Source organism: Falco punctatus (genome assembly GCF_963210335.1).
Source record: "Falco punctatus genome assembly, chromosome: 10".
Classification (NCBI taxonomy): Eukaryota; Metazoa; Chordata; class Aves; order Falconiformes; family Falconidae; genus Falco; species Falco punctatus.
In genome coordinates, this window is record NC_137590.1 from 13,697,308 (window position 1) to 13,724,727 (window position 27,420).

General features: G+C 48.7%; 1 protein-coding gene across 1 annotated transcript in view; it reads left to right on the top strand.

Moving 5' to 3' along the window:
* Positions 1 to 1,503: 1,503 nt before the first annotated feature.
* NTSR1 (neurotensin receptor 1) overlaps positions 1,504 to 27,420 on the top strand; it is a 111,332-nt gene continuing 85,415 nt past the window's right edge. Inside the window, exon 1 of the mRNA XM_080403676.1 lies at positions 1,504 to 25,415. Within this exon, the coding sequence (XP_080259802.1) occupies positions 24,747 to 25,415 (669 nt within the window). The 5' untranslated portion in view covers positions 1,504 to 24,746. The remainder of the gene's footprint in view (positions 25,416 to 27,420) is intronic.

A 27,420-nucleotide genomic window follows, 5' to 3' on the forward strand; every position in this document is an offset into this window, starting at 1 on the left:
TGATCTCTTACTATTCCAGCTATCTGGCTGAAAAATACAAAATCTTTTCCAAAGGGGAGAAATGCTTTGAAAGTTGATGAAATTGCAGATAAAGCCTTCCACCTCAGCAGAGGTAAAAATTAAAAAGCACACACTCTCTGAGCGTTTACAGTACTAGAGAGAAAATCTGCTCAATAGTTGTCACCTGAGCAGTAGCTATGAAAAATGCTCTTAATAGGAAAAGTTAAGTACCCGTCATTTTTGCATGCCTTCATTGCTAAGGATGGATTGGCAGCGGATTTGCCTTGGGTGATGCAGACACTAAGCAAGACTAAGTAAGGATGATGCAGGCACTAGACTCGGAGCAAAAGATTGCCAGACACCATTAAGTTCGTACTTTTTTACATCAGTCAGGATCAGTTAGGGGCTGTCCATCTATCTTGCTTTTTTAAAGGCTTGCCCTGTGCAGGGAGGCAGCTTGTCCTGAGAAACAGCCCAAGCTGCTAAAGAACCCCCTGGGGCTATCTGATGTGTGGCTAATCTTTCTTTAACAATATTTCAGAACTTAATTGTCCTCATTTTTTACATAATAATCCACAATTCCCCACCAACAAGATGGGAAGACTGGTTTTGTGCAAACTTTTTTCAATACTTCATTTGGATCTAGGAATATTCCCTCATTAAAACATTGCTGTGTGTTTCTTTCACATTGTCCCTGCGGGGTGGGGAGCTGGGCACTGAGCAGTGTGTTACCTGCACCTGGGTAAATCAGATAACCAGGAAGAAAACTGATGAAGAATCAAAAGAGTTTATCAATGTTTTTCAGGTTTCTCACAGTTCATAGGTCAGTATTATTCCAGACTTGTGAGCATTTCTGGCATCTTATCTGCCTCTTGTCGTGCTCTGAATCAAATGATGCTCTTCTCTTAGAGATAAGCCTTGTCTCACTTTTCCATAGCTCTGTCATTCCTCTTATCATGGAGATCTTGGTAGCTCTGTGTGGGGTGGCTCACGGCACTGCCCACCTGGGGTTTACTTTCCTTGTGAATCCTGCACGCTGGAGAAGCAGGAGAACATCTGGTCCTCTCCAAGATCCACCTGAAAACATGCTCCAGCTCTGTGGGTGCTGGGGCTTGCAGGGGGGTCCCTGCTGTGGCCCAGGACAGGTTGCTGAGCTGCTAAACCTCTGCCTTCAGCCTCAAAACTTTAAAAGCTGTAGGAAGAACTAGAAATCTTCCCACATCACTCCAGCAGCGCTCTCCTGCCTGTCCCCAGGGTGGGCACAGGGGGCTGTGGTACAGGCATGACCCAGCTGCTCTCTTCCCCAGGGGTGCTTGGGGAATACCTCCCTCTGGAGCATCCCGCATCCCGGAGCCAGATGGGTGGTGCTCCTTGGGAGGCACAAGCTGGAGAGCTGGAAGGGGGGGGGGGGAAAAGTGGCAGTGCTCATGTTTTGCTAATCTAATTAGGCAAAAGAACATCATTAATGCTCTGTGTGTCTAATTGATTAACATTCCCACTAAACACAAGGTTGCTCTCATTAGCAGAGCTTCGTAGCTGCAAATGCCTCTTTGCCTGAAGTTGCGAACATGTTGTGTACCTAGGAGGCGCATCTCGTTTCTGTCTTTGCAAAATACTCAACATTTTTGTATGGCTATTAGTGATGAAGGGAAAGGGAGGACACAGGAGAAAATTATGATCTTGAAGGCCTTTTCCAACCTAAAGGGTTCCATAATTCTAAATGATTCTGTGAAAAGCCCTAAGTACAGAATCAGCAGAGAGTCTTTGAAAGTGAGAGTGGGTTATTCTTTTGTGCCTCATTGAGGTGAAAGGGAGCAAGATATTTTTTTTCCCTAACCCATAACAATAGTAAAGATTTTCCATTCTACATGGGGAAAAAATATTAATCTTTGGGGCTTCAGTGAGCTGAAAACCTGGAACTGCACAACTCATTCTCATCAAAATGAATCAAATTTTTAAATTTACATTTTGCATTTTTTTCCAATTTCATAAAAATCTAAATGAAAACATATTTTGTGCCTAGACCAGGAATTTGCATTTCATAGAAGGATGAATGTGAGATTTCTTTCTTTTGCAGAAGCCTAAGACACAGTGCCTGCAGCACCAGCCTGCCCCGCTGTGTGCTGGCAGAGCAGTGGGTATTCCTGGGCCGTGACTCATCTCAGGCAAAGGCTGGCATCAAAATTAATTTCTGCCACAGAATGAGATGACTGGCATCCTAGGAATGCCCTTTTTTTTCACTGACTATGGAGGTAACTCATTTACATGTAGATTTCTACATCGCAGAGACCTAATTTTGATGTGAAATAATCCCAGCCATTTCACAGTCTCATCAGGTGTCTTTTCTACCTCGGAACAGAGAGCACCGGTGCTATCCCGTCCCATCCCATGGTTTATTCAGAGTCTGTGCCAGCAGGCAGCAGAAGCAGCAGCCGCAGCCATCCCTGTTTTGCACATCTTGTCCCCAGCCACAGCTGAGCCCCTCTAGCTGGGCAGGCTGCTATCAGACAGCAGGTCAGTCAGGCTGAAACCATTGCTACCTGATCATAAACCCAGTTTTTCTTCCTTGATGTCTTTTCCACCATCGTTTTCATGGATGCCAAATGCACAGGCGGTAGGGCAAGCTGCAGCAGGTTTCCCCCACGCTCCTCACCACCACCACCAAGCTGTGCCCTGCCCGTCCCGGGGCTGTGTCACCCCCCGAAGCCTTTGCTGCAGCCCCGCTGCCCCTGGCAGAGCCTGGCACACACCAGCCAGCGCCATTTCCCAGGCTACAGCAGCTGCTCTTGGTGTAGGAATAGAAATAAATTTAGGTCATCCAATTATTCCTTTTGCCAACAACAAAACACAAATTCCGGTCTCATTTTCCCTTTTTCTTGTCCTACCAGAGGGATGACAGAGGTGGTCAAAATATTAAGAGCTTCATATTTTCTTAGGGAGCTTACCTATACATAAACCTAATATGAGATGGGTCTAAACTTGCAGGTGGGCAGCGAGAGGCTGTTTTTGCTGGCCACCTTGCCCTGTTCCCCAGGGGACTGTAGCCGTATCTACCTGGCCCAGCATTCTCCAGCAGCAGAAAACACTCTACAAGTCACACATGGCTCACCTGAGCCCAGTCAGGGCAAATAAAAGCCCAGAGCAAGGCCAGCGATACAAAAACCTCCGTAATCGTGGACCAGGCATTGCCTTCCCTGGTCGTGCTCCGTCTCATCCCCGGGAGCGGTGACAAATCCCGTGTGAATCTGGGTCACGGCAGGACAGTGACAAATGAGTGTCACAGACTGTGTGCGCCTCAGCTTTTGCTGGCAGCCAGCCCCTCTTCAGGGCTGTGAAAAATGGTTTTATTCTTCAGGAATGTACATTAAAAAAATTGCAAAGCGGAGTAATGCACCCAATTCAGTTTTATGCTCACTTCCTACATAATCACTGTTGAATTTTGTTTCTGTCTCTTTGAGAGGGAAAAAAAGTTGCTTCCAAGAAACATTTGCAAATAATTGTATTTACAGAATTATTTTGCATTCATGGGCTCTTAGGGGAAGCAGTGGGAAAGGCACCAGAACTGGGTACATTGTGATCTGACTCACAGATAAACTGCTCAATGGATCCACTTCCCAGGCTGCTGCTATTTTAATTTGGCATTTGTTTATAGTTTTCCTTTCATTTTGCACATTTCCTCTTCAACACCGCCTTCCTGGCAACACTCATGCTTTTCATCTTAGTGGGACAGAGGAAGCAAAGGCTCAATAAGTTAAAGAAAGATCCCATTGCAAATGTTGCCCCATGTTATTAAAGTTTATTCTTTTTCTTCTCTGGCTCCTCATTCCCAAAGATATGGAGCTCACTGCAGAGAAACCCAGAGCTGGGAACACAGTTTTTCTACCTGGATAAGGAGTGTAGTTAGCTTGTTAGGAGATGGGGACAGACTAACTTCAAGCAGCAGCTTTGGGAGGTGATTTATTAACCCTCCTCTTCTGAACAGCTGCCCTGGGGGTCCTTCCCACCCCCTTCCCCTCCTGCCACCTTTCCATAGCTGCGAGGCTCAGCCTGCGATGGAGCAATCCCCAGTGCTGTAATAAAATGGGTAAATGCCCTTTATGTCTCTGCAACTCAGGAAAAAGCACCCATCCCATACGTGGAGTCCCAGTTCTTTTAAAACATTTTTTGTTTGTTTGTTTTCAGCCTAAAACAGAGCTTCTGTGGATTTGGGGATTCTTGCCTGCATCTGTGCCAGCTTTGGTTTTTAAAGAAATACCATTTTAGCTTATCCCACCCAGGATCACAGCAAATCCTCTACCTCTTGAGAGCTTTAGTTACCAGCTTTCATGGCATTCTTATACAAATCCTGTCGGTAGATTAAAACTGGGTCTGAGCAGCTTATACCCACCAGGGCTGTGAGGCCAGTGCCCCTGGTCCCTGGGTATAGAGCATCCCCCTTGTACCCTGAGGTGGGAGAGGACCCTCCCCAGGCACCTGCCCCTCTCACACCACAGAGGAGGCTGCTAGTCTTCACCTTTACCTTCCTGAAATCCATGAAAGAAATAAGACTGACAGGAGGTTTTCATCATCCCCTGGATCTCCTCAACATCAGGAATAATTGCCATGACAACGTGATTTCCTATGTGCTCTACTAAGCCAACCTTGGGGGCCACGGTCCCCACGAGGACTTGGGTGTCCCAAAGGTTTTCTGTCACGTCTTCCAGCCCTTCTGGGGATGTCTCAGATACTGTGGGGTTTCCAAAGCAGCACACATTATATGTTCAGGCACCTGAATCCTTCCTCAAATGTCAGCCTGTTTTGGAAATTTCACACTGCACAAATCCACCTTGCTTTCCCTCTGGTGTTGGGTTTAAGCTTTATATCGTGTATTGCAAGGACCCCGAGCAAGAATATACTTAGGCATGTACAGAGGAAGAAAGAAACACTTGAAATGAAAGATCAAGTTATGAATTAAAGATAAAGGAAATGTAATTACTGTAAAAACCAACTGAGAGCATGCAAATGCTGAAATGGATTAAGGAGGAAGCGCTCACCAAGCACGGCCACATTTGCTGTCGTAATATCCTGTTTATAAATCTAAACACAGTATGTTGTTTTAAAACATACATAACATACAATATGTATATAACATACAATACAACAATGTATGTTTTATAGCATACAGTATGTATGTTAGATAAATCTAAACACAATATGTCATTTTAAAAGCGCAACATTTAACCTCCCCCATGCTAAGTGTTTTGATTTAGGCTACACTTAATGTGCCAGATGTAATTAAAACTCCTAAACAGCTGTTAGAAGTGATGAAAATTTATCCTTTCCTACCTGCAGCGGATCGAAGGGTATAATTGAAAGCAGGCAATTAACAGGACACCAGGGAGAGATCATTCACGTTAACCTTTTCTCTGTGCACTGCTCTGACAACAGGAATGTGACAGGCTCTCCTTGCCTTCCTCCGCTCTGCAGCGTTCCCCATTCCACTGCCTGGAGCTTTTTTCCATTACAGACGGAGGCACCAAGTTCAGGCGTGCACTCACGGGTGTGCACTCACGGTACCTCTGCGGGCAAATGCATTTGGCACAGCCCGACCTCAGCAGAACCGCTGACAAGATGAAAAGCCTAAAACTGCATCCTCCTGCTGGCCCACTGGCTAACAAGGTGTTAAAAACCTGGGTAACGACGTTAACTGGACCCAGACTGGAAGTTACCTTGGAAAAGATCAAAGGGAGATCAGAGCTAAATTTTGACGCCATATAACATGAAGACGGGGTAGATTAAGTTAAAACTCTCTTCCAGTCCCAAATGCTGCCAGACTTTGACAGGTTCAGTTTTGAATTCAGATCGGATAAGGCAAATGTTTCTGCATTTGTTTAATTTTAGGAGCATTAGGTCTGAATTAAAACATGTGGAGGGGTAGACCTGCCATCTCACCGCTCAGCGCCTGAGCCATCTGGCTGGGTTCAATCCTGCCTGCACATATGGGCTCTGCGGGGTCTGGGCTCAGTGCTGGGGTCCCTGACCCCCTCCTCAGCACCTGCGCAAACCTCCTGGGAACTGAAAGGTTTTACTTGTCTTTCTAACAGTTAACATGAGAGAGACAGGGTTGGCACAAGTCATTCCTCCAGGCCAGTAACACGTATTTGGAAAATGGGCTTCATTTCACTAACTTGGGGTTTTTAAGCACTATCCCTCTTGAAGAAGATGTCAGATACCACAAAACACATGGTGAAACCAGTAGCTGAGAGAGAAATGCTCTTGTCCCATTCTTACTCATTCATACCCTTCAGTTCCTATTGATCCATTTGTTCATCAGCTGCTTTTCTCCTAATTAATCCGCTTTGGTGGGTAAATCTGCCTCCCGCTGTCTTCCCTACGCATGGGCTCTTCAGCGGTGCTCCAAATTCTAAGCTGTGGTAAGATTGTGGTCTGCAAAGAATAAATAAAAAAAAAGGATAGCATATTTTGGGGATCTCGTAACTGCAGGGAACAGAGGAGATTCCCCAAATCCCGTGTGTTTTGTCCTCCTGGCTGACAGCACCTTACCAGTTCCCGGTGGCACTCGTCTCGCTGCCATCACACCTGATCCTGCAAAAGGTTTGTTTCCCTGCGTTTCCCTGTGGTGTCATGAGCTGTGTCCTCAGCTGCTGATTCAGGTAGTATCATCACTGTAGTTAGAAGGGGGGAAAACATACAGAAAGAAAAGAAGTCCTGGGGTGTGCAGAGAAAATTATACAGCTTGTTTGTGATTTCTTATTGCTTCCTTGATCTGATCAGTGCTTGCAGTAAATAAACACACACGTACATAAATTCGTATAGTCTAGCTCTTTCCAAAGCATACTCTCCACAGACTGCATATAAAACCCATCATCATTTGATACTATAAGTGGCATAAAACTACTTGACATTTTTCATTGTGAATATCAAGATTGTTTTCTTGCCACTGCAAATCCCTGAGGATACATCATGCCTGGTTATCTCCGTTCAACACATTTCACAGGGGGACATGTTATAAGAGAAGCAAGATTGACAAAAATAAAAATTCACTTGAATGTAGAAGGCAAGTCTATTTCTTGTTTGGCAGGCTCTGGCAACAGATCCTCAAACAGCTCTTCATGCATATCAGATACATGCACGACACTTCAGCTGAGAAAATAGCTGCCTTCCACTCTGGGGGAGAAACAGGCACTTTGCATTACCCACCTGATCATGGATCATCGGAGCTGAAGTTGCACAAAAGCTCCTTTAAGTACATTTCAGGCTGGGGAATTCAGACCTGCCTTTGTGAACTGGCTATGCAGTTTGTTTCAAAGGGAACTGGTTCAAACACCAGCCCTATGCGGGGTGCAAGGGGGGCGAGCAGCGGCGGAGCTCCTGCTCACCCAGCCAGGCAAAGCCAAGGTACATTTTTTGCACCATTTCTGGGCAGAGTTGCCGTCTTCCTCCACTGGGCACGGGGCCTGGGAGAGCTAAAACCAGCTGCAGCACTCAAAATGTTTCCAATTATCTTGCCCAGCACTTCATTCTCGTGGGGATTTGCCTTAAGCTGAAAAGGAAAACCTAGTAAGAGCTGGCTGAGAAGAAATAGCTGGTGGGACAGGCGGGATGCTTCCAGGCGGGCTGGTGGGCTTCCATTTTTATATTCTCCCTGGGCATGTCACCAGTCACCTCATCTCCTGGGCTGACCACGATGCCCAGTGCTGTGGGAGCAGGAGTGATGCTTGGGGTCCCCTCACTCACAGCCGCAGGTAGCTTGAAGCCAGCTGTGAATGGCACTGGGGTGGCAGCTACAGATGCTCACCAACTGGTATCTGAATTTATGGAAAATGGGCAGTGGACCTGGCTGACTCCCCTGGGTCTGGTGGGCAGTAATCCCAATGCTTTGCACCGAGTGACTCACAGGAACAGAGCGTGCTTCATTAGAAGACCTCCTCATAAGTTATTAATTATTATTTAGGCTCGATACCAGACAGCAAAATTTAATCAGCCAGCATCGTGAAATAGCAGTGAGGGAAAACTCTAGCGAGCAGCTACAAATTACCAGCGGCGTTATGAAATTGTCCCTGTGGCTTTAACTGCTCATTTTGCCGTATTCGTTAGCAGTGTCACTCTGCCTGGTTTATCTCTGCTAGGGAGAGGCTGTAAGCATCGCTCCTCTCCATCATCCCCCTGCTGCAGCGGGAAGGGCTCCTTGCTGACCGGCTGCGCCTCCAGCCAGGACTTCATGGATGAGACCTCGTGGCTGGTAGCACACGGTGGGAAGAGTAACCGAGAGGTTTTAATGAAGGGTGTATGGACTACATTGTGTTCGCCCACAAAGCCAGCTCATCTGGTCCTTGAACGTTTGAAGAGGGACTGACTTTCCGAGTGACCTGCCCAAAACCACTGTCACATGGATTGTAACACAAAAATATTCTCAGTCCTTCCCCCTTTTGATCATGCCAGTTCAAACGGGCAGCACAACCTCACTGCTCTGAAGAAGTAGCTTTCCCTTCTTTCCATTTTTTTTTCTGTTTGTGTTTCAAGTCTGTTAACTTGTCCTCAAGCCTTCATTGACTTGACAATAACACTGTTGTATTAAGATGGTCGTTCACAGTTCCTCTGTTATTCTTTTCCTCACTGCTGCCGTCCTGGGTGAACGAGCAAGTCCTATAAAGTGAAATGGTGATTAATCATGGTTTGGCAGATGTTGATGAATTTCTGAGAGATGCTGAATTTCCCAGTTGTGCCTTCGTGGCTAATTTGTGTCATGAGAACAGTAGTAAGGACCAACCAGGCTCCTCTCACTTGCGTTTGGAAGGTGACTTTTCAATTAAAGTTAAAGGCACCAGAAGAGGATGACGCCACCTGAGATGCCACCTCTGAAGGGTGCGTGCAGCAAGTGATCAGGCAGGGGTATAAACAGAAGATCTCTGCGATGCTGGCAGCAGAGACCACCGAGGGGTCTGCAGGAGGGAGATACCCAACCTGTGCGGCCAGGGAAAGCTGTGCAGCCAGGCATTGCTTGCTGCAATCCCTACTTGAGTAAAACTAGGAGAAATCAGGGCATAACCTCAGCTTCTGGATCTCCCATGGAGCTCATGGGGGCTGCAATTGCCTAGGAAAAGCTTGTCCTTTCTAATGTGTTTAGCAAAAGTGAAGCCCTGAGTGAGAACTGCGCTGCAACGCCCTGTGCCGTTAATGCAAATGGAAGTCATCACTGGTACTGCAAGGACTCGTCTGAATCCCCACCAAGTAGGAAAGGAAAATGTTCTAGTAATTGCTTTTGCTGGCTTGTGGCTATTCACAGCACCCTGTGAGGCAACGCGCGGTGTCTGAGAGCTTTGTGATCCTTTATCTGAGTTCGCTTGTTGGTTCAAATTGGAGATATTCCTTTCACAGTTGGCTGATCTCCTGGGTAGACAGCAAAGTCATATACATTTTAATACCTCTTGGTAACCTTGATGACAGGAGTTCCAAGCCCCACCACCACTACCCCCTTCCCCCCAGAAGTCTGTTATTTTTCTTTATCTTTTTAAAATGGAAGGACACATTAATTACTCCTAGGACTCAGGAGAAGCTTCTTGCATACAGTCTTAGGGTTGGTTCTCAATATCCATGTTAAACCACATTGCATCTCTGTGATATGAGGAAAAGGAGGGTAGTAAATCCCCCTGAGCCTGAAAGGCTAACGCATTAGCTTATTGCCTCTCCTACCCTCGCTAATGCCATAATCTGATCGAATTAGGAGAGATGGTCCAAAAACCAGGAGAGTGGAATTTTTTCCTCCAAAGCCATGGGTATCTGTGAACTGCTACTGCACATCTCCATCTTTGCTGAGGATCTTGTGTGAGAACTGATGCTGCCATGTCTGAGCAGATGTATAGGAGCAGAGCCATATGTTTTAATGGGTTATGGTTCCCAGGGGGGTTACTGCAATCGCTGTCCTATGGGCAGCAGCCCTTGTTAGGGAAGATAATATAAAGGCTGAAGCAAAGCATGTGTCTTGACAGAAGATGGTTTCATGGTCTTGAGAAAGGAGTGTGTAAGGTCTCTGTGACTGCCTGGAAGAAGTGCCAGGATTTCTCACCGGCTTGGCCCCTCTTCCCTTCTCCTATCAGCACTTGGAGGGGCTCCATCCCACAGCTTCATCTGCTTGGCTTCCTTCAGCAAGAGCTCTGCTGTGCTAGCGCTCATTCACAGACAGCCTTCTGCTCTGCTTGCTGCTAATTAAGTAATACAGCTTCTTTGCCAGCCACCTGGTGCCTTTGTTAAAAGAGGAGTAAACTTCTCAATTCTAAGGATAAAAATCGGCAACTTTTCTTATGTGTAGAGTCATGAATATATAGGGAATTCAGAAACCCCATCAGATGCCTGATCCTAACTTAAACCTGACCCTCAAAGAAAGACATGTCTGCTCGGAAATCACTTGACCTGAACCTTGACTGTTGTGTGGTCCCTGCCCTCTCCCATCATCTTTACCATGTACTTCAGTTCTCACTAAACTAATGGAATCATGTCTGTTAATGCAAGCTGGGTAGGGCACCCTGCACCAAATGGAGGAGACGTTCTGTGAATATTTCCACACATCCTGGCTGAGGTCAAGTGAAGGAATAATGAAAAGTCACAAAGCAGGTGTTTCAAGCCCTGTTTCAGTCAGGAGGTGATGGAAAGCAGGTGTCAGAGGCTCTGCTGGTGGCTGGACTTGTGTTGCAGCAAGGGAGTGCTGCAGCTCTGGGTACCATGATGGGCCATCTGCGATGCAACGGTCCTGGGGGGAAAGAATTGTGGAGAGCAGAGCTGAATCACCACCAGCTCTGCATCATCAGGATGTTTATATGTACCACGAGTCTCATGCATGCTCAGGTTTGTATCCCACACGTCTTGTATTATTCATGGCTTGAAGCTATAGCTATTTGGCTGAGGAGAAGGCTGTGGATGGATCCTGATTTGGTTCACGCCCCACAGAGAGTGGTGTCGCTCTGCTGTCTTCACCTGAGTAAAAGAGATCTGAATGTGGTCGATGTGTTTTGCATGCTGGAATGACAACGTCCATATGCTTATGCAGACTGTCAAAGGACACATATTGAGGGAACTGGGAAATTATAAAGGTGCTGGAGAAACATTAGGTGATATCATGTCCACAGGGTCATGGGGCTCTTAAAGCACTACCCCAAGCCATGACAGTACTGATTGTTCTTTGTGATTGATCGGCTTTGGGGGAAAATGTTATGCTTAAAAACCCACAGAACCTCCTGAACAATAAGAACTTTAATTAAAACATGAAGGGGTTACAGCATTATTCTTATGTATATTCCTTCTTCTCCATTTCAGGAGCTTCTTCAGAGTCTAAGGTGATATTTGTAGGTCTAGTTGAAATTTGCAAACTGATGAATAAAGAAGAAACCAAAAGGAAATTAGTTATTAATCACATACATGCACACACACAGGCTAGCCCTTTCAGCAAGCCATGGGTTGGTGCAGCTTAATTGGACTTGATCTTCTGCTTGCCTAAGAAATAGAAATTTGCCATGCCATAAATTTGCCACTCTTTCTTCTTTTCTCTCCATTTTTATTTTCATTTGCCTTTAACAGAGTTTTAAATACAGATTCCAATGTAATATGCTTCCTAAGTAGCATTAGTGCGGAGTCTAAATCAAACATTATCTGATTAAATCTTGACCCAAATGAATTTGTCTACTTTCTGTGCTTCTAAATACATATTTACCATATGTTGCCTCATATGCTGCTTTTCTTTCTTACTGATACTTTAGTCTAAATGTTGTAGTAATCGTATGTTTCTTTTAGTCATGAGTCAAACGAAGTTTCAAGTTTGTAATCACTTTTACAAGTCTGAAAATGAAATAGCATCAACATCCTGGTCACATCTTCCCATCTCCAGAAAGAGGGGACAGAGCCTCAGTGGGCACGTGCCTTTCCCTGTGCTGAGTCTGCCCGAGCACACAGCACTGCACAGTCACCCCAGCACTCCTTTTATGTCATGTATGGGTTAATTAATTCTCAAATGAGAAGCAATCCATGGCTCCAAGCAGTCCTTGCTGCCCGGCACTGGGTCTCGCTGATGCGCTCATCCTTTGCACAGGACAAGCGTTCAGGTGGACCCGGTTCCTGGGCTAGGGGACGGTGCTGCCACCACGGCTCAGGACAGCTGGCTGTGGCGAGCCAGAGTCACTCAAACCAGAGCACAAACGCCCCTTAGCTTTCTTGGAGTTCTCTTGCTCATCTGCCCCAGGCTGGGGCTGGTGGCCCTGCTATCTCCTCCTGAGGTTTCACCTCCTTCCAGACATGGGGAGGGTAGGGAGAAAGCCCAGCAGCTCCTGGGGGCTGCAGCCCACGGGTCAGGAGACCCCCATGGGCAGCTCTCAACATCCTCCAGCTCAGCAGTCACAACATCACAAGACTTTTAGCAGCTGCTGTCCCTCCAGCCCCGTGTCGCACATGAATTCTCAAACGACTCAACACAGAAACGTGTCAGGTTGAGCAAGAGCTTCCTCTTCTCCAGCCTTCTGCAAGGAAAATGTGTCTCGTCTGCTGGGAAAGGCTGTGTTCTCCCATTGCTGCTGCATCCCAGGTGATACTCCCTGCACATCCCCATACAGCTTCTCATCACCACACAGCAAAATCAGCCTCTGCCTCTGTTGTTGTCCTCCTGCCTGTCTCCTTGTGATGCCCAGCAGCAAGAGGCTGCTGAGTTGGTGGCAGTGGAGAGCAGGGAAAGCCCAGCCAGATCCTGGAACAGAGCTGGAGAGGTCACAAACACGAAGCTGCAGTAGCTGCATGTCCACCAGTGCTAACCCCACTGGTCCCAGCCCCCTGGGCTGCCATGCAGATGGGCTAAAGCATCCCAGATGCTCCATCTGCCATCTTCTGTGGGCAGAAATGGGGAAGGAAAGTAAAGGCTACTCTTCCTCTCGTGGACTTGAATTCACACATGCTGGCCAAACCACAGTATGTATAGTATTTACATATATTATGCATACCACCCATAATTATATGCCTTATTGCACTGCTGGTGCTGAGCCTGATGAGGCAGCTGTGAGCAGCAATAGCAGGTTACCTCCAGGTTTGTTGCCAGCCTAGCCGCTAGCTTTCTCTCCTTGCTTTATTCCAAAGCAAAAGCATTGCTTTGCATATCATCACACAAAATTTATTTCACTCATCTGTGCCAGGGTAGAAATTGCACTCCAGAATGGACATTGCTGTTGGACCCATGGGAAAAACCATCATAAAATCACTTAACACCATCTAAGCCGTACAGGACCAGCCATCACTGCCATGGTGTCAGCAGACCCAAGGGTTGCAGGAGCTGCGCCATTCCAGGGGGGGCTGTGTTTGAGGTGATTGCTCAAAGCCAAAACCAAGCATGAGGATTCACTGCTATTTTCTGGGTTGGCAAAAAACACATAAACACAAGCTGTAATAATTAGCTCACGATAGTAAGACACATGTACACTGAGTTAGGGGAAGGAGATGGGGTTTGGCCCTGCTGTTTCTCCACTCATTTTGGTTTAGGTGGTGGCATGGGAAGGTTGAAACACATTGGTGGTGTTAACTGAACCCAGACTGTTAGTTAGCTCCCAGTCAGCTGGAACGTGGTGAAAATCACAAATTTCTGATTTCTGGGGCAGGTCTGGGCAGCCAGGGAGGCAGCATGGGGCTCACCTGTGGAGCCTCACCACTGATCTCGGATACATCGGAGACGAAGCGTTCAGTGAGGCTGTGTCTCCATCTCCTCTCCACGAATGGGCAACATTCAAACCTAATTTGCCTTGTAATGAGTCTCATATAACATCTTTCAGGAACAGAAAAACTTGTGATTTCACAAAGAAAAAATCAAAGATGCTTACAGGGGGTTCCTGTTATCATCAGCACATTTTGGGCTCTGCCCGTGTGATCAAATACGATGATGATTATTGTGGTCATTAGAAATCCCTCTCCAGCGCAATATAATGATGACCAATACCAGCGTTTCTGGACAACCGTGCTCCTGGTGAGGCCAGGCCAGCCTACCCACTGGGACAGGAGGACAAGGTGTGGCAGCAGGTCTGAGCTGCTCCTCCTTCCTCCTGCGGATGAGACATCACGCGGGTGAAACACTGCGCATGGCTGTGCTTTGATTTTGGTATAGAGTGGAGGACAGGAGTGCTGTATTCACTGGACACTGGAGGAAAGTCCTCATTTGGGGGCAATGCCCTCCTGCTGCAGCTGGAGCTGGCTAAGACAAGGGGGGACGCTCCTGCTCATGGGGAAAACTTCATAACCCTGAACCACCAGTTCAGATCCCCCTGCATGTCCAGGACAGTGGATCTCCAGGAACTGGGGGGCACATTTCTTTGTTTCCAGCTTTTCAGCTCCTTGGAGCCAGCAGGACTGTTCCTCGTGGCTCTCGGGTGTGGAAGCAGTTGAAGCCCCATCCATGAAGATACCCTGGCTACACCGGGGTCTGGGAGGGACATTTCATCTGTAGCTGCTGTTTGCCACAGATCTGAGCGGAGCAGCTCCCTACCAGGTAGGAGAGGAAGAAAAGGCTTGTCTTTGTGAAATAAGTGGTCCCTGGAGGAGTTCTAATAGTAGGCTATCACATGGTGAGGCTGGTGGGAAGGTGGGCAGAGGCTTGTCAGTGAAGAGTGATTCACTGGATAACTGTTTCACAGGAGAACTCGCAGCACTAATCACAACTTCTCAGTTGCTAATGGCTTAGGAGAGTTAAATGAAGAGCAAAAATAGCTTGCCTTCTGAGTCCTCCATGAGCATCACCTTGCAAAGAAGTCGGCAATTAGGCAAACTAAGAATCTATACAAAATCTTCCCTCAGCCTCTCTAGCTGACTAGAAGAAGAAACTCAACACATCAGGAACTGAACATGAGACTATTGCACCTCTCCTGGATTAGGAGCATCCTTCCTCCCCAAACCCCTGTGATTAAATTCAGAAACCAGAACAGGATTAGGATCACCCATCAAGCGAAAGCACCCACTTGGACTCCCTGTCTTCAGCTGTCTTCTTCTACCACTCTCAGAGCTTTGACAAAGGCAAGATAAAGCTGCAAACTGCCACTGCAGAAGCTAAAGCAGAGCTATGTGCTAAACGTCCTGGGTCAGTTCTCCTCGTGGGCAGCAGGAGGGAAGGGTCCTGCTGGGACAGAACCCTGCAGCTGGGTTGGGTGGTGGGCTGGCTGCTGGGTGAGGGTGGGATATGCACACCTGCTGTCTCTATCTGCTCTATGTCCAAAATCTGCTCTAAACCAGTTTGCTTAAATAGGTAAAGTAGCCTTTTCACATAATCCCTTTTAAATCTTGAAGTAAAAGTGCATTTGATCAAAATGTTTCTTTTTATGCCGCTTGGGGCTCAGCCTGAGACATGTCATGCAGCTAACTCAATGCCTACAAATGCCCTTTTATTCCAATAAAAGATGAATGGATAAAGTGGTCTCATATGGCAACAGGATGTGTATTTTATTTCTCATAAGTCTGCCCTTTTTCAAGTATATTCTCAAATCTCTTTACATGGCAAATTATCAATGTCTTCTTCTATCTAGTATATTAGGCTGGTAATCAAATGTGTTTGCATTCTTATCAAGGAAAGCAGACAGTCTAACAGAGCAGGGACATATTTCTAAGGTCCTGGGCGGGGGGAGGCTTCTGGAAAGTGGAGATCTCCATTAAGGTATAGATACAAGCAAGTGGGAACTACAAGGCTTTCTAATGCATGCAGACGTAAGGCCTCGCAAGGATGCATTTAGGGCTTGCTGCTGGCTCAGCTCATTTCCCTATCATTTCAGAGGCTCACCAGATGCTGTTAGCTTGTTATTCTCCCAGCTGTGATCCACCCCTGAAATATCTCTGGTGCCTCTGTTTCTCTAGCTAGACAGCCAAACGAGACATCCCTCAAGACAAGCTCTTTGGAGACAACAGATGAAGAACTCCTAAAAATCTTTTAAAATACCTCCTGACATTTATGGTCAAAATCCCTACATTTTATTATATGCCACATATTATACGCCCCAAACATTGGACAAGCATTTCCAAGCCTTGGCCTTGTTTCACAAAAATGGTAGAGGTGAAAGAAAGCGTCGCATGTGCTCTTCTGCCCTCTGAAATGACAACTTGTGCAAATGAAATGGGGACAGATTCTGCCATGCTGACTTCAGCTTGGCTGTCGGATTTCAGTTCTTGAATTCCATAGGTTCTGCTTCTCCTTGTTCCTCACCGGCAGAGGAACATTTGTCCTTGCACTGAGGTGAAGCTCCTCATCTTGCAGCACACCCCAGGAAAGGCAAAGGCTGAGTGTCCCTCCGCACCACCACCTCACCCAGCACCCGTGCCAAGCTGACCGGTGCATGCAAAATGTGCTGAAGGATTGGCTGAAAGATCAGAGCAAATTCTGGAGAATCAAATCATTTAAAGAAATCTTTTTTTGTTAATTGAACTCTGTTCAGATATCTGCCAGTTCATCTCACAGCTGTTTTTGTGGCAGTTACCGTCATCGTTACTTCTGTCTTTACCATGTAGTGAAATATGACTTTCTTTGATGAAATTATCATTACTGAGGGAGGAGGACTCCATCCAAATTTTCTAACCTATTTCACATCTTTGTCACCAGTGGGGCTTTGCTGATGTTCAGCAATTTCTTGTTTGAATGCATCCTTCTACCCAAATAATTTTCTAAACTTTTTCCTCCAGCACTCAGACCGGGATTCAAGGCTGGGTGGGCAGCTTTTCCTATTTTGCTGTAAAGTCACGTATTGCACTAAAAGAGAACTGATTTTGGTTTCAACATCCAGCCATGCATGAGCTTTGTGAGCAAAAGAGAAAAACTGTTACATGAGCTGGGAATACGCCTTGCATATACATCTACTGGGTGTCTCCAGCAATACTCAAGATTTCCTTGGTTATAACCCTACCCCTCCATAATACTCCCCTTTAAAATCTCTCCAGTATGTATGAGATCTCCATATTTCCATGTTTTTTAGAGGTACATAAACAGTAATTAATTACTGCTAGTAGAGTATGTTTTGGGATGAAATATGTTCATGCATTTCCCTTCCCTCCTGCCCCAAGTAAGCCTGCCCACCGCATTACGCCTGACCCATCCCTATGGCTTTTCAGCGATATTAGACTGCACCAGACTGTGGCTGGGTAAGGCTCCTCGTGAAGGCTCTAAACGCTACAAAGTCTGAGCTAGAAACAAGCTGTTGTTTTACATGGCCTTTGCATCAGTGAAGGACTCTTGATTTCAAGACAAGAGGTAGACTGTCTTCTTCAGAAGTCATTCCAGAAAAACCTAAGGAAAAGCTTGGAGCATATTTTCTTTGCACCATCTGGAAGAGCGTTCCACAAGAGAAGCCTTCCCTCATCACACAGCTACAGCAGCATGCCCTGAGGAGCAAATAATCAATTCCAGCAGATAACATAGGATCACCCTTTTGCTTTGGCATTATGTTTTGAAAAGACATTTGCAGTTTAGACAGAACAAGAAGTGCAGCGGGAAACTCTCTAGAAGCAAAACGAACACGCTGCAAAAGCAGGCATTGTTTGCTTTACAATGCAAAGAATCGCTTCTTTTTTAACAATGAAACAGCTAGAAATATTTGTCCTTGTAGTCAGAAGGTTTGTTTGTGATTTATGGGAAAGTTTAGCAAGATAGCTATTGTCCAGAGACTTCTTCTCAGTAAACATCTTTCCACTAAATCAACGGAAGATTTATTTCACACAAGCTGGGATTTTTTTTCCCAAGTTTCTTCAATACCTGCAGGTCCCCAGACAGCTCTGTTCAGATCTACAAAAAAAAAAAAAATATCCCAGGCACTAAATGCAACTACAGTCAAGCCCCAGTATCATGCTGAAAGGCACTGAATGAGCTCCCTCTAATGCAGTCTGAACTGAATTAGCCTCCCTGACTGTTTTCTGTAATTATTTTGTTGTTGTTGTTTTCATTTTTCTCCTACTTCCTCCTTTGGCTGTTTTCATACAATTTAATTTAGAGCAGTCCCAGGGCTGCTCTAGGTTACAGCCTGGGGCCGGGGCTGTTGCCGCAGTGTGGGAGCCCTTTCCCTCAGGATGCCTGCAACAACCACCGAGCCATAACAGGAGAAGGAAAAGAAAATCCTTCCCCAGGGGCTCCCTGCACACTCTAACGGGGTTCAAACTGGTTTTGTCTGCTCTGGGCCAAGATGCTCCAACTGAGAAATCCTCTGGGTCAGCCTGGCAAAGGGAAGGACGACAATCAGCGAGGCTGGAGGTGTGAGATTGCAGTTTGGGGGTGTCCGGCTGTGCCTCTGCAGATCTGCTGGGCTCTGCGGGACACCTCAGCGGAGGAAAGAAAGGTCCCCAGGTGAGCCCACGGAGGAGTGTTCCCGACTGTCCCCTGGCCACAGTGGTGAACAAACCCTTCTCCCAGGCTCACATTCACCATCGGGGCAGCAGGTCCTGCGGCCAGGTCACGGAGGGAGCAGCAGGACACAATGGGATTTCTCCACTCTGGGGTCGGGCTGTGCCCGGGCGGCTGCACAGCACCCGTGTCCGCACTGGCAGTGATGGAGCTCAGGAGCCGCTGCAGCCACCGGTTCTTCCTCCTGGTGATGACCAGGACAGACCTTCTCATCACTCTCAGAGGCTGCAGACCAGTGTTAGCATCCTCTCCTCGCACAGTGCGAGGGGTGCCAGCATGGGCTCGGGAGCAGCCCAGGCTCAGGCAAACCCAGGGTGCCTGCGCTGCAAAAAATGGGAGGATATGGGCTCTTAAAGGGAAGAATAGCAGGAACGAGCCAGATTGCAGGACACTTAATATGTATTTACAGCAGGTCACAATGTGCTTTGGAAGACACAAAGTGCCAAATTTTCAAGTTTGCTGAAACGGCGCAGAGTGACTCAAAGGCAGTGTAGGGTGTCCCAGGAAAATTTCCGCTGGGAACCTCCCTGGTGCTGACCCTGCTGCACCCTGCAGCCCTGGTCTCCCCAGCATAAGGAAAGCACCTTTCTGGGTGTAAGGGACCAAGGCAGAGAGGGGTGTCTGAACTAATGTCATGTTGTTAGGTGACATAAGGGCAAGAAGAAAGCCCTACCAGCCCATGGTATTTCCAGCATTTAATAAAAAGACTCACTAGGAAAGAGCACAAAGCATGTCCGGTGCTTTCTGTGTTTCCTGAAATCCAAGGCATTTAATAAGGACTTGGGAGCATTTCAAATGTATGGGAAGGTCACCGGGGAAAGGCAGTGAAGAGTGTTTGGCTGCCAGGAATTTTTACTGCACTGCTTTTTCGTTTGCATTTCAAAATTGCCAGGCATGCTGAAGTTTTGAAAAACAACAGAAATTACTGGGAGTTGGTGGGGGGAAGTGACAAAATTAGGTTAATCTGTGCCTCCTGAGATTTCCTGAGAAATGTCGGTGCTGTGTATGGGGAGAAGGGACGATGCTGAGCTGGAGCTGGACCTGGAGCTGGCGTGCTCCCCAGCAGCGAGGGCTGCGCTCCGAGCCAGCACCGCTGCGCGGAGCTGTTGGAAGCATCACTGGCAGAGCCACTGAGGCTCCGGAGAGCCAGGGCTGCGAAAGCAAATGAAATCCTTTAGAAGTAGAGTAACTGCCCGTCTGCATGTGCACTGAGAGTCTCCCAGCTGCAGCAGGCACAAACTCTCCCTTTGAACTCCTCTGTCCCTTCTCTTTTTGTTTGTTGCTGGAATAAAACAGATTTACGAAGGGAAGGCCTGTGTGCAGTGTGTGAGCACGGCTGCCTATGCATTAAACACTTTATATTGCAGTTATGAAGATAAAGTACATTTTATTGCCATGAGGAATCCAATTTGGGCTTGTTGCAGTAACAACTCGGGGGAACCAAAACCTACTTTATCTCTAAACTAAAGCAGCTGATACCTCCTGTGCATGCCCAGCTGAGGTACCAGTCTCCTCTGTTTGAGGCAAATATTTCGGTATATTTGTTAACTTTAAAGGAGTTTTGCCAAAGCAAAGGACTGAATTCAACCATGCAGCACACAGAAGATGGGACCTGTAAGAAGTGTCTAGACATCTCGTTTCCCAGCTGTCCCTTCCCAGAGATTGATCCTTCTTCAGGGTAATTTTCTTATGAATATCATCATACACATCCCAGTGTGTTCTGCTTTTTGGGTTGCCTTTTTTTAAAAAAAACAAACTGCCCAGGGACACAAATGGTGGGGGGTGTGATCATTGCTCTGCTCTGGGTATGGTCTGTGTGCTTTGCCAGCCCACACACTGATGTGCTCACACTGCAGAGTCTCAGCAGGTTACTTTGCTATGAACATCAGGGGCAATAAATATCCCATGTATCAACTGTTTCAATTTAAAATACTCTCCTGAAACTGGTTCAGCCAAAGGTAGTAAATAGCATGCAGCTGTCGGGAATCTTTTATTGCTCATCCAATCTAGCAATACTTTATTTTGTGGTATATTGAGTGTAGAAAGGGATGCACTTCCATGCCTGTAAGTAATGATACAGTCAATACTGTCATTAACAAAGCTGATACATGTTCCTTTTTCTGTCAGCCCTTTCTCCTTTACTTCCTTGTTTTACAAATGTAGCATCCTTGAAAAAGCCCTGTACACCCCAGGACTTTACGGTCCCAGCCCACCTTAGACACTCCTGACTTTTAGGGAGAGTCTGTCTATAGCGAGTCCACCGGGAACTGATTTTAAAGGCTTGAACCAGTGCAGAATTACCTGACTCGAGAACCTGCTCTAACAGGTATTTGGGACTGGTGCTCGGACCTCAGTGGGAAGAAGGTTGATGCTGTCCCTTAGCACCCGCCTCTTGCAGAGCTTTCTCTCTGCTGCTTTCCATGTCCTTCTGAAAAATCCCACCTGGCAAAAATCAGATGGGAATAGTATTAATATGAAAAATTCCTACTGGTTCCCAGTTGTACCTGGAAAAAGCAAAGATGAAAAACACTTGGGTCAACATAGAAGGGAGTGAGACAACCTGTGGACCTCACATCTTGGGCACTGTGGGATGCTCAGCTCAAAGTCCAGGCAGTTTTAATAGATGAGGTCTTGGGGTGACATTTTCCTGCAATATTTTAAGTAAATGCCTTGCTGTAACATTTGAGATCAGGCATCTCCTGGTCTCCATGATTCTTTTCCTTTTTAAGCCACAGGCACACACATACAAAATATATTAAAATGAACCCAGCTTAGCTAAAAGGTCGGCTAGTTCAGAAACAAACAGCGGGGATTTAGGCTGGAGGCTTTGATGCACGAGAAGTGAGCAGTGCCTCTCTGGCTCTGCTGTTGGTTGAAGGGGAATGCGGATTAAAACCTTGCAGGGAGCAGAAGCGAAAGCAAGAAGAAATTCTTTTATCATTCATTTCATTATACCACACCAGGAAAGGGACTTCACACCTCCCCCAGGCCACACGCTAGCGGTGGGGTGAGTAAAGGGGTGCTGGATAGATGTGCAAGGCAGGGATGGGGTCAGTGTCTTCCTTTGGCAGGCTAAACCTCTCCCAGCTCCGAGACCAGGGTCTGCAGGGCTCAGGCGCAGACTGCCACAGCACTCTCCAGGCTGTCAAGCTGCAACAAAGTCTTTTACCACCTCATACCAGCATACTCTTCGTACTAGTCCCTCTGCTGCCTTCTCCTCGTCTTGCCTCATCCAGGGCATATGTTCTCTCTCTTCTTGCTTCTTTCTTTCTCCACATCTTCCTTGGCTCTTAACAGAACAGCCACACCTGCACCTTATCTACATCGACCAACCCGCCGCCCCTGAAGTCAACCCACAGCTGTATATTATCAATGCTAATTAACCCAGCTTCATTCCACTACAATTTCCCCTTTTTTTTTTCCGTAACATTTCATACCTTATGTTTTTAACAATCATTACAACCTTTCTACAAACAAATTTTTCATACAGTCCTCTATAATTCCTCTACAGTGGACCAGGAGTAGGTGTCCAGCTCTGTAAAAGTGATGTGAGGGCAGAAGGCTGAACCTGCCTGGACAAAAAGCTTTCTAAAAAAGAGGGGAGAGGTTGACATTTCATTATGAAGAGAGACAAGACTTTTATTTTCCCCTTTACAGGAACTGTCCTGCACTTCTGCACAGGGAGCGGCAAGGCTGCATCCCAGAAGCTGAGCCCTCTGCTCAAACACAGCTCTGGGAGAAACAGGACAGAGCAGAGCTGTCTGCATGTGACAGCAAGAATGCTTCACACATGGCTGAGACAAACCTGCCATGGAACTAACGGAATTTATTAAATTAATTAGCTCCTAGCAGTATGCTAGAAGGGAGCACCTGGCCCATTTGCTGGGTGGTCAGTACCCTTGTAATGCACTTTCATGCAAGCAGCGATAGGGCTGGTACAAACTGCACCAGCCTGTTAAAGCGTTGATCATAATTTGACAGCAACACTGTTCCCAGGTACCTGACATTTCAGTGTGCCATTAGAATTATTTTTGAACTATATCTCTTAATATTCCCTGCCAGTACTTGGCATGGAGGGAAAGTGGAGGAGGTTGCACATGGAGCACTCAGGAACAGCTGCCGGGACAGAGCAGGGCAATGCAACACTGTCCTTGTCAGCAGCTGTGCTGGTGTGTCACCCGTGTGCAGAAACACAAGGCAACAGAATCCAAACCAGAGCATTTCTAGGGACAGCTATTGATATAAATGTGCACATTCAGTTTGGAAAATTAGACCAGCAGATGGGTATCTTGCTTGTTGGGATATCAATTGCTTTCCACAAGGCCAAAATGAAGTTACAGGACCAGGAAAGGACAATAACTCTTAATTATCCACAAAGATCCCAAAGGAACTTGCTGCCTCTGTGGGAGAAGTGCTTTAGTACAGGAGCATGGGGTTTGTGCTCAGACGACCAAGCCATAAGCTCCCCCCAGCTTGGGGGTTTAGGAATAGGGCCACTGGGCACCCGGGAGAAGGCTTGCACCCCAGCTGCAGCTCTCCTCCAGACATCGGTACAACCCACCACTTACTCCACGTTCTGCTTGCTTTCTTTGGGATAAATACTCTTGATCCATTCTCAGTACTCATCCCAGGACCAGGAACAACAGGTGAGACCAGTTGGGAACACCAACCCTGGCAACTCCTCTCAGCTAGTACAAATTTCCTAACAGAAGCTTTTAAATGAAAGGAACATGGGTGTTAAGAGATTATTAGTCATTCGTCAAACTAGTGTGGGATGAGTGCTGGAAAACATTTTTCTCTGAATTTGTATGAATAATATGACTAAATAAATCTGATTTTTGGTTAGTCTTCCATGGCAAGCCTATCGGATGGCTCTAAGAGGAGGGAAGTTTGGGGGAATATTGACTCTTGGCAGATTGCTGTGGAAAGTTCACTCTTTGCATGCAGAGATGATTTGATTGACTGCAGCGTTAGACACGTTGCATTGAGTGGCTAAGCAGTCTGCAGGACCTTGGTGAACACAGAGCCTACGGGCTGTGGGGAACCAGGTACCCAACATCTGCTAATGAATGGGACAAATTATGGCTGTCATGGGATAAACCAGTGATTCCCTGAACGGGATCTTCTTAGATCTCCTCTATGCATTTGTAAGGATTTTACCATGAAGACAACCAAGTGGACAAGAGCATACTGGAGTTTTACAGGGTGGGCCTGAAAGAGCAACCCCACCACTGACCCTTCGCCCTTGGGGGCCCTTTCCTATGGGGGATCCCCTTGCCACCTTCAGCATCCCCATGGCACCCCCTGCCCCTGCAACAGGGCAGCTCAGGCAGGTCCCCACAGCCCGAAATGTGAGGATCTGGGGATTAGGGAGAAGTCAGTGAAGGGGACGGGAAGCCAAGCAGCTTGCTGCTGTGCCAGGGTGCTGAGGGCGCCCGGGCAGGGCAGGGGTAGGTATTTTTAGATGTTTTTTCCCCTCTTTTAAATGCATTTCTCCTAGCAGCAGCAGCAGCAGAGTGGGTATTTGGGAACGAGCAGGACAGAGGGATGTCCAAGGGTGATGGAGCAGCCCTGGTACCCCTCCTCTCCTCGGGGGGGGGGGGGGGGGGGGGGGGGGCTGTGCTCGTCCCCCCAGCACCCCTCAGCTGACAGCCATGACTGTGTCTGGCTGTGAGGGCTGGAGATGAGGAGGGGGTCCCAACGGGGAGGGGCTGTGCAGCCCAGCCTGGGCCGTACTCCCTCCCTCCCTCCCACCCCGGGCCCCGCTTGGGCACCGAGCTGGGGGTGCGGAGCCCACCTGGGCGGCGGGGGGCGGGGAGGGGGCCGAGCCGAGGGGCCGCCCCCGGGCCCGGGGGAAGGCAGCGGCGGGGCGGGCGGGGGTGCGCGGGGGCGGGTGTGTGCGCGGCTGTGGATGTGCGCGGTGTGTGCGGGGGGGCGGAGGTGTGCAGGTGTGCGCGAGGGGTGCGGGGGTGTGCGCGGGTGCGGGGGGGTGCAGGTGTGCGCGGGGGGTGCCGGGGGGTGCGCGGGTGCGGGGGGGTGCACGGGTGCGGGGCTGTGCGGAAGTGCGCAGAGTGTGCGCGGGTGCGGGGGTGTGCGGGGGTGTGCGGAGAGGCTCGGGCGCTGCCCGGGCACATCTGGGCGCCGGGGAGCCGCAGGCAGCAGCGAGCCGGGGCCGCTGCGGGCGGGGGGGTGTGTGTCTCACACGCACACGCACACGCACACGCGCGGCCGCCCGGCAGCGGCAGGCGCCTCCTCCCCGCCGCATTAAAACGAGCCAAGTTTGCCGGCCGGGGGCAGCGGCACGTCGGGGCGCGGCGGCGGGCGGTGCGGCGGCCCCGGTGGGGCCGGCCCGGCCCCGGGGATGCACCTAAACGCCACGGCCACGGCCGGGCCGGGGGGGGCCCTCCACCTGCACCCCGGCGGCCACGCCAACGCCTCCAACCGCTCCGACCTGCTGCCCAAAGGGCCGGACGAGGAGGACCTAGACGTCAACACCGACATCTACTCCAAAGTGATGGTGACCGTCATCTACTTGGCTCTGTTCTTGGTGGGCACCGTGGGCAACTCCATCACGGCGTACACGCTGGTGCGCAAGAAATCGCTGCAGAACCTGCAGAGCACCGTGCACTACCACCTGGCCAGCCTCGCCTTCTCCGACCTCCTCATCTTCCTCCTCTGCATGCCCATCGAGCTGTACAACTTCATCTGGGTCCATCACCCCTGGGCTTTCGGGGGGGCCGTCTGCAAGGGCTACTACTTCCTCCGGGACGCCTGCACCTACGCCACGGCGCTCAACATCGCCAGCCTCAGCGTGGAGCGCTACATGGCCATCTGCCACCCCTTCAAAGCCAAGAGCATCATGTCCCGCAGCCGCACCAAGAAGTTCATCAGCTGCATCTGGATCGCCTCCTTCCTCCTCGCCATCCCCATGATCTTCACCATGGGGGAGATCTACGGCAAGGACCAGGACCCCGACTCCCTCATCTGCACCACCATCGTGGACCCCTCCACGCTGAAGACGGTCATCCAGGTGAGGCTGCCGGCGGCGGGAGGAGGGGGCGGCGAGCAGCCGAGGCCGGGCAGCCGGCCCCTTCCCCGGGTGCGGGGCAAACTTTGCGGAGACAGCGGGGGGGGGGGGGGGGGGGGGCTCGGGAAGGGGGTGCCCCGGGTGGCGCTGATGGGGCGGACCGGCCCAGGGTACGGGCTGGCGGGATTTGGGGGGGGACGCGGGGGGGAGGGTGTCTCAGCTCCGCTGTGCCCACCCTGCACCCCCTCCTGCCCCCCAGCGCTGGGACCCTGCAGAGGGGTAAACCCCTCGGTGCGAGCCCCCCCCCCCCCCAGCTCTCTCCCACGCCGTCCCGGAGTGGCCCCCCCGTGCGTAGCCCCACGCTCCGCCTGCGGCCACCGGCTCGGAGCGGGGGTGCCCGGGTCCCCCCCAGGCGCGGCGGTTCATGGCCAGGCAGCCCGCACATCGCCACCCTTTCCCTGCTCTCCTGCATCTCCTTGCCCTCTGCTGGAAAGGGGTCGGCAAGATCGAGGGAAATCGTCTCCCCGCCCCTCTCCCAGTTTCTCGGGTTGATCCGGAGCCCGTTTCCTCCGTGTAGTGACAAGATCTAATCCCAGAAAGTTTTGGGAACAAGGTGTAGCATAGGCATCCGGAAAGGAACTGCATCCTCCAAGCCAGAGGCTGGTATTTCTACTATGCTGGGGGAAATCCGTAGCTGGTGTAACTAGCAGAGCCCTTCTCGCTTCCGAAAGGCTTTGCTGGTCTCCGCACACTGCTCCATCTCACCCGCCCCAGCGAGGACAGGATTTCAGCATCAACACTTGCTGCGCTCCAGTGCTCTGAGGGGTCGAGGCATTTGTTTACTGGAGCATTAGGCTTGAAAAATGTAAGAGACAGAAAGAGCAAGACACCAACGCACAGTCCCCTTGCTGCCAGGCTTGCATGTGATGACTTCTTAATCTTTTATTTTCAACACGAATTTCAGGTGGTTTTAATCAGCTGCCAGCTAGAATTTCAAACTGGATGTGTACTAGAGCCTTTGAGGTGTTCCCACAGTTAAAGGGAGGGAACTCAAACTGAAACAAATCTGAACTGTTTCTCCCACTAAAAGCGGGCGAGGGCACATGCAGTCAGATTTAAGCCCAGAGCCTGCAGATGTTTGGATGTGTCTCTCCAAGTTTCCCCCTGTAGCGCTCCAATAACCTAAAATCCAGCCCCCACAGAGGCTCTGGATTCCCTCTGGATTTTGTCTGGGTAACTAACTTTCATCTTGCGGTGGTGGGGCCTGTATTTCTCCTGTAGATGCTCGGTAGATGTTGTCAGTAGCAGCCCAGTGTACTTAACCCAAATTCTCTGCTCTCTAAGGAGATGTGAGACATCTGATTTGAGAGCAGTGTGGCTGAAATGCATTATTTCCAGTCATCTTCCTCTTACTATTAAACTGATGCTCATTGTTACCATGATAGGGCTAAAACCAGAGGATTATTTCCTAGCCATGTCTTTGGAGATTACAGTTTAAACAATTCTCAACACATTTTACAGTCTTGCTATTATTCAGGCTATACCTTATCCTGTTAGCCGAAGAAGTAGGCAGATGTGAATGCACAGTATGTGAAGTTCACCTGTGGGCTTTTCCTCATTGATTTTTTTTATTATTTCACTTGTGAATTAATTTAAAAGTAAAAAGAAAGAGGCAGCTGTTGGGGGGGGGGGAAACACCCAGCTCTACTATACGGTTCCTTCTCAGGGGATCTGTCTACAAAAGTAGATTTGCTAAGATAGGAAGGCTGTTTGATGGCTTTGCTCCGTTCCTCCAAGCACAGGGATGCAGCACACAACGTGATGCAGGGTCCTGGACCAGGGAAGGCTCCAGAGCGAATAAGCAAAGCAGCTGCAAGTCAGGTTTGAAGTGCATTAATGGAAACCTTGCACAGCGTGTGAGCGGGCACTTTCACATCGTAAGCTGTGCAGAGGTTTAAAAAAAGGCAAATAATGGAAGACCTGTGAAAGAAAGGGCAGTGATGATGTG